Source organism: Alosa pseudoharengus, unplaced genomic scaffold (genome assembly GCF_046254945.1).
Source record: "Alosa pseudoharengus isolate Yale_2024_CS ecotype anadromous, Long Island Sound unplaced genomic scaffold, YU_APseudo_1.1 YU_APseudo_1.1_scf_22, whole genome shotgun sequence".
Classification (NCBI taxonomy): Eukaryota; Metazoa; Chordata; class Actinopteri; order Clupeiformes; family Clupeidae; genus Alosa; species Alosa pseudoharengus.
Window position 1 is genome coordinate 5,196,475 of NW_027468680.1, and position 8,001 is coordinate 5,204,475.

At 42.5% G+C, this 8,001-nt stretch overlaps 1 protein-coding gene across 1 annotated transcript in view; it reads left to right on the top strand.

Annotated features, from left to right (window-relative positions):
• The first annotated feature begins 3,124 nt into the window (after positions 1–3,124).
• Positions 3,125–8,001, top strand: part of LOC143139472 (neurexin-3-like) — a 57,645-nt gene continuing 52,768 nt past the window's right edge. The window contains exon 1 of the mRNA XM_076300059.1: positions 3,125–3,263. Coding sequence (XP_076156174.1) covers positions 3,125–3,263 — 139 coding nt within the window. The remainder of the gene's footprint in view (positions 3,264–8,001) is intronic.

Consider the following 8,001-nt stretch of genomic DNA (forward strand, 5'->3'; position numbering starts at 1 on the left):
TGTGTGTGTGTGTGTGTGTGTGTGTGTGTGTGTGTGTGAGGTGGAGAGTGGTGCGTGCGTGTGCGAGCGTGTGTGTGTGTGTGTGTGTGTGTGTGTGTGTGTGTGTGTGAGGTGGAGAGTGGTGCCTGCCAGAATAGAGTGCCAGGGTGCCAGCGGTGGGAGAGGCCAGCCTGTGTGTCTGCATTGTGGGGGTGAACTGACTCAGAGGATCTCACAGAGTTACCCAAAACAAATTACACTCAAAAGCAAAGAAAGGGAAAAAGAAAGAAAGAAGGAAATGAAAGAAATAAATAAATAAAAGAAAGAAGGAAAGAAAGAAAGAAAGAAAGATGGAAAGAAAGAAAAGGTAAATCCATGCCAGCATCATAAATCAGTGGCTCTTCTCTGTGGGAGCATGCCAAGCTGCCTGCGAGGATTTATGGGTGCTGGGGAGAGAGTGTTTGGGGAGGGATTGGCCATCAAAGCACTAGAGTGGTGTTTGAGCGTGTGTTAGGATATGAGGGTGGTTGCTGAGGGTTGGGAAGGCAGTGTAGTTCTTCTAGAACTTTCTACCATGGTTGGGTGGTCCAGATGGCAACTCAGTCTGGAACAGGTCTGGTCCTGAACGGGTCCTGATCCAAAAAAGCTCCTTGCTGCCCCCAGTCCTGGTCAGCGCCAGATCTGGACCAACTCTGTACCCAGTGTCCACTGCTGACCTGGGAGTGTCCAAGCTGTTGATGTTGTGATCTGTGACCTTGGAGTGTAATAATGGGACCACATGAGTTGATCTGCTTCCTGCCTTCTTTTCGGGATGGGACAGATGAGGTGTGGGGAGGCTGAACCTCCATGTTGAACATGCACAGGCCTCTCACATAGGGGGCCCTGTGTATGCTGTTGAGTGTCTGTGTGTTTGCATGATAGACCCTCATGCAAAAATGACCTTGAGTGACCTCTAACGTTCAAACTCTTCCCTTCTCTCTCTCCCTCTCCGTCTTTCTTTTATCCCCCATTGTGTCTTTTCCTGAAACTGGAACAACAGAGGTCAACGCCATCCCAGGTGAGTTGAAAGAACATATGATCATCAACGTAGAAGTTACAGCAGCTGCAGACATTAATCTGTTCTCCTTTTCCCTTTCCTTTTGTGGCGACTTACTGTGCTGTCATAATGATACGTCACAATGAGAGAAAGCATAAATATAACTGTATTCTATTGATTACTGTGCTGTCATAATGATACGTCACAATGAGAGAAAGCATAAATATAACTGTATTCTATTGATTACTGTGCTGTCATAATGATACGTCACAATGAGAGAAAGCATAAATATAACTGTATTCTATTGATTACTGTGCTGTCATAATGATACGTCACAATGAGAGAAAGCATAAATATAACTGTATTCTATTGATTAGCTATTAAGGTTACTGTAGCAGCTTTGAAACTTGAATCTAACAGTACATTGCCTCTGACAGTGAATAGTGATTCTGGCTTGTAAATGTATTTACATAATTGATTTTCATGAAGTCCCCTGGATGTAGCTGTACTAAGGCATTCCCTGCGGTTTCCCCAGCCTCTTCTGTCAGAAGGAGAGGAAATGTGATTTCCCCTGAATCTTAATGCCTCCCGAAAGCTTTTTATTCCGACCGAACAAACGGGAAAGCTTTGTTGTCTTGTGTGTTTGGTGCCATGCTTCTCTATACGGGGAAATATGTGATATCACAACACAGAACATACTGAATCATGTGTTCTGATGAATGCATGCTTTCTTTTTTCACTCACTCTCTGTGTCTTTCTCTCTCTCTCTTCCTTTCATTCTCTATGCCCCCCTCCAAAGGTTTGGCCCACATGATGATGGCAGAACAAGGTATATACTTCCCACTCTTTCTTCTATTCTTTTGTATATAATGAGGCTTTGGTGTTTTTGCATGCGCAAAGTGTCTGGTTTGATTTGCTGTGCAGTGCTGTGTGTTAAGTGTATTTGATGGGGATGCAAAAGAGGCTTTCCATGACGTGCTTTGTTGAATTCTCATCAAGGACTCCCACGGAAGTGAATCTTGTTCTCAACAATGTTTTCTTTCCCTCTCTTTCTTCCTCTCTTCCTCCCACTTCTGTTCTTCCGACTGGACACTGTCTGGATACTATACTTCCTCTCATCTCCTTCTTTACATCGCACACTATGCCTTCTCTTCTCCTCCATAGCCAAAAGCAAAGGTATGGCCCCCTTTTATTCCTCTCTTCCTTGTGCGGACTGTCTTACGACTTTATGGTACATGTCTTTTTTTTTTTTTTTTATGCAAAATGTGTGTCAGTGTTCAACGTGGCGTTTTTTACGTGTTATAGTTTAGCACTCTATGCTAATGGCTGTGCGTGCGCAGTGGGGCTTTGGATTAAGAGGCTAATTAAATGAACTTTAATTGAAGGAGAAAAGTCTGAGCATTAAGTGAGTAGAGCTGCAAAAGCACAAATTGGCTCCAAATCTCAGGTGTGTGGTGTGGTTATTACAATAGATGTTCCACTGCAAGACAAAAAAAAACACTAACTAACACACTAACAAACAATAACTGGGATACCAGTGTATGGTTTGTTGTTGTAATGTTGTAATTTATGTTAGTGCTGTTGTCAAATTTAAGATAGAGAAAGATAAACAGAGAGAGTGAGAGAGAGAGAGAGAGAAAACGAGAGAGAGAGCGATGTACAAATGCTGTAGAAATTCTTTCACTGTTTTAGAATTTTACAGGTATTAAGTGAAGAAACTAGTGAAGAACATGTCAAGGGAAATATAAAAGAATGACAAAAGCAAATGAGAAAAAGTGAGAAGTGAGACAGTGGGAAGAAAAAACTGAGAGATGATGAGATGATGGACATATTGAACAAGCATAGTCCTCATCACCAATGACACAGACTACACACACACACACACACACAATACTACACACACACACACACACACACAGAGAAAAGAGAGAGAGAGAGAGAGAGAGAGACTGGTATTTTTAGTAGCTGATTTGTGGACTGCGCTGTCAGTCATGGCAAACCTCATCTCCTCAGAGACTGAGAGTGTCTCAGATGAGGAAGATGAAGTAGCAGGCTGCTGCCCGCAGGTGGAAGCTCACCAGGGGAGGCTCACCCTTCCCCTACTCCACCATGGGCTCATCCTTCCCCTACTCCACCATGGGCTCACCCTTCCCCTACTCCACCATGGGCTCATCCTTCCCCTACTCCACCATGGGCTCACTCTTCCCCTACTCCACCATGGGCTCCTCAACTGTCCCGTCCTGGGAGGGCAGAGCCACACACACACACACACACACACACACACTCACACACACTTAGCCTGTGCACGTGGAGAAGCAGCTGTAGCAGTAGTAGTAGTAGGCCTACCATATATTCCGGACTATAAGTCGCATCAGTCATGAAGAGGAAAAAAAACATATATCAGTCGCACTGGACTATAAGGCGCATTTATTTAGAAATGTATTTCACGATATCCAAGAGCAAGAACAGACATTTAATCTGGAAAGGCAAGTTATTCAACTACATAATAGCACACAGAACAGGCTGAATAGGTATCCGGTAGGTATGTTAACGTAACACAGTTATTCAGCTACACACAATTTAGCCAGCTTGATGTTTCGTTAGCTTGGTGACAAGGAAATTAAAATGGCAATTCCTGGTTGCACAGTTTGTTGTCGCGACTTTAAAAATCCCGACCTCTGAAAAAAGAGTGTTTCTGAGATCAGCTCGGAAAACAAATACAGGAAATGCATAAATAAGTTATTAAAACGGCTTATGGTTTAGCAAGCGGAAAATATCTCGGGGTGAGTGTTTCTATCTGTAGTGTTAGTTTAGTGATAAATTACCGGTAACACTTTACTTGACGGGTGAGTTCATAACACATTCATAGCAGCTGTCATAAACTGCACATAAAGCATTCATGACTGTTTCATGAGACATGACTCAACATTAATACCAAACCTTTCATTAATGTGGAAGACAGAACGACGACAACTTGTCAAAATAAAAGTCCAACAATCGCAAAGGTAAACTAGCCTACATTTAGCTGACTCATATTTGTGTAACCTGGATACCATTCATTTAATCTCTCCAGCCTTTGTAAATATTTCATGAATATCTTATGAAGTCTACATCGAATGTCACTTTACTATACAAGTTGTGAAGTATTTGTAATCACTGAGTTTGACCCGTATTTGTGTAACCTGGAACGGTTGGACATTCCCAGTAGCAAAAGATGAGAAATCATCTGCAAAGGTTACATCATAAAACAAATACATTTTTATGAAACAAAAATTATTTGCTTGACCATGTTCTGTCTTTTTGGCACTAGAGTAGCCCATTGACTCAGATGTGACGTGATCAGGTAAGAGGTTTGGATCAAAAACGGCAATGCTGCTTTGCGATTGTTGGACTTCTATTTTGACAAGTTGTCGTCGTTCTGTCTTCCACATTCATGAAAGGTTTGGTATGAATGTTGAGTCATGTCTCATGAAACAGTCATGAATGCTTTATGTGCAGTTTATGACAGCTGCTATGAATGTGTTATGAACCCACCCGTCAAGTAAAGTGTTACCAAATTACCTAGCCTATTTGTAATGAGAGTGAAATTCGCCTCTTGTGTTGTTGCAAGGGATCTGCCGTGGTTGGAAAATATATGATAGTGATGTCAAGTTGGATACCTCGGGGCACAAGACTTCTGCACGAGTCTCTGAGCAAAAAATCCGGCCAGACTTTGCATTCAAGTCATTTTTCCTCTATCGGAGGTCGGAAATTCCAGCATGAAGGCCCTATTATAACCTCTTAATGAGATGTTTATAGATACGTTGAACAAATGTACACACATAAATCATTTTGGTATATGCATCAAGCGTAAATTTAGGTTTCAGTTACTGTTGTATGCTCTATATAATCATTAATGAACATACATATTAATTTATAGTGATGATGTCCTTACAGCTGATAGAATGGCACTTATAACCTTACCATGACTCTCATACTGGATGCTCCAATGGCAAAAACAATACCTCAGTTTGTGTTCAGCCTAACAGACAGCTATTCTTCTGGAGACCATGACGTTTGAGAGCTGGTTCTCATTAATAAATCCTTTTGGTGTAAGTTCAGCTGACGTGCGAGAAGAAAGTAAGAGAGATGGATCCAAGGCCGTGGCTTTCCACGGTCTATACTTAAAGAGATGATATCTGGATATTTTAAAGAGAGAGTGAGAGAGAGAGTGAGAAAGAGGGAAGGAGAGAGAAAAGAATAAACAGACGTGTCTGATTTCCCAGAGCAGCAGAAGTGCTTCGTCAGAGCGTAGTCAGCGGCCCTTTGACAGTCGGACACCGGCGTAAATTCCGTCTGATGTAGCGTTCTCAGCACTGCATCACACTGCTGTCATACCGAAGACCCATCCCAGGCTCTCACTGGGTTTTTCCAACTCTCTCTCTCCCTCTTTCTTCATCCCTTCTTCCCTCTTTTTCATCCTCTCTATCTCTCTCCACTCCCCCCTGACTCTCCCTCTATCTCTATCTCAGTTTGTCTTCTCTTCCTCTCTCTCTCTTCTCTCTGTTTTTCATCTTTTCTCTCTGTCTGTCTCCTCCTCCTCTCTCTCTCCCTGTCTCTGGCGCTGCTTGTGTTAAATCCCTCTGTACGAGGGGAGACGTTACTGCACATGTGCTCATGCTGCCCTGTCTGCTTGAGTTACAGTAGGACCACTATACGCGCTCACTCCTTCTTCATTTGCATCCCAACAGCACCGAGTGATGCTGAAAAAACTGTTTATTTATCTCCTCCTAGTCCTTTCGGTTTTTCCCCCTTTCTCTCTTTTGTCTCTGCAACCGTTCTTTCACCCTGACAAGAGGTATGCATGCTCCGTAGGGAAAAAATGCACTCTATCATCCTCTCTCTCTCTCCCTCTCTCTTTCTCTCTCTCTCCCCTCATTCTCTCTTTCACTTCTCTTCTCTTTCCCTGAAGTGTTTTAATTCTGAGCTACAGTACATGAGTACCTTCAACACAATAACAGTGGTGGTGTTTCTAAGTGCTGCCTATAGAACAAGGTAACACCACAGTCAAGGGTTCAACTCCAACATAGAACACATACATTACGTATACCTACTACCTTACTATACCTGCATATGTTACTACTACGTACTAGTAGATGTTACCTTTAAACATGGATAAAGTATATGTTACCTTTACTCATACATACGGTTTTCGTTACCTTTACTCTGGATAAGGTACTTGGTCAACTGGTCCATAAAATATGAGTAATGGATATGTATCTCACTGTAGACGATGCAAAACTGTTACAATTAAACAAGGAGATTGCGGGTAATCAAATATTGAATATCTATATTGATGTTTATATGGAATTGGATATTGACACTATTGAGAATATGAATGTCATTGCTTCTTAAACTGTAAGATGTCAGATTTTTAGGTCAAATCAGTGGTTTGTCATACTAGTCGCTATTTTTATCACATTCAGGCAGGTTCGTGGGGCAGACACTGCTGTGTGTTTTTCACTTTGTGGTCTTGTGTGCACAGGATTACAATAGGGACTTACAAACAGATACAGGAGACCAAAGCCACGCAAAATCCACTAATCGTCATTTAATCTCTTTCAAATTCCAATTTTCCGACACCAATTCTCAAAACTAATCTTCTCGGCCAACATAACCTTTAAGCATTCATTATGTCAGCTGTAGATTTTATGAGTTTTATGAGTATAAGAGTGTGTGTGTGTGTGTGTGTGTGTGTGTGTTTACCATACCTCTGCAGGGAATAACAGTGGAGATACAGTCAGAGTACATGGGAAAGCTACAGGAACTGTGCAGGGAGAGCAGCTGTTGTAAAACCTTACGGGTTAGCTTTGTATTTGCCCTTGAAGAAGACATTTTCTGAGAGCTTGCTCTTCAGTGCACATTTGAGGGTGATCGTATCAGTCAGATTGCCATTCTCCACGTTGGCATTGGCATATGTCAGCAAACAATAGCAAGTTAGTGGCATGAAATGGCTGTCCTCAGGGACTGCTCAACAATACCACCGACCCCTCTCCCCCCACCATCACACACACACACACACACACACACACACACACACACACACACACACACACGCACACGCACACGCACACGCACACGCACACGCACACACACAGACACACACACACACACACACACACACACACACAGCCACACACATACCCTTTCTGTTACGTCATTATGTCACAATGTCATTCAATCCCCAACACTTCAGCACATATACAGTTAGTACAATAACATGCTAATACTCTGTAATACTCTGTACACACATAACTTTAAGGTTACAGTAACATAGATTTTAACACCAACGGAACCACATATCATTTTACATATCAAGGGCCCTCAGGTAAAGTGACAGGTAAAGTAAGGTAATGAGTAAAGTGTCTCATGCATAAAGCTACCATGTGGTGTGAGAGCACTGAGCTGATGTTTGTGTTTGGGGGCTCTCTCATGTTATTAAATTAGCGTATAGACATTGGCAAGTTATTAGATTAGCTCTAGTTATACTTTAGATGTTGCTCTTTGCCTGTCGTTTAAATGAGGGCCTCAGGTATCTCTGTGTATTGGAGGCCAGCTCTCTGTATCTCTCCGCACGGCTTCTTCTGGAGGAATCTCTCCCCCAGGGATCACTCCGTCACGTCCCCCTCTCTGTTACCTCGTCAGGAGATGCCTGAGGGGTGTCTGCGTTCTTGCTTTCGTGCTGTACTTGTGCTGTTTTGCATGGTCCTTATTCTTTAAGTGGTGCTGTCAGTTGTGGTAGAAACAAAAAAGTTATTTAGCTTGGTCTGCATGTTGCTTATTTTTGCTTGTGGGGAGATTCCTAGACATACATCTCTTATTTTATACATTATATCTATGCTCTTAAAGGTTGTATCAGCAATGTCAGGGTAACGTCACTTCTGTTGATGTTTAAACAAAACAGAGAGCTAGCTCGCTACTCCCTCCCCCTCCCTCCTGTGCAATTG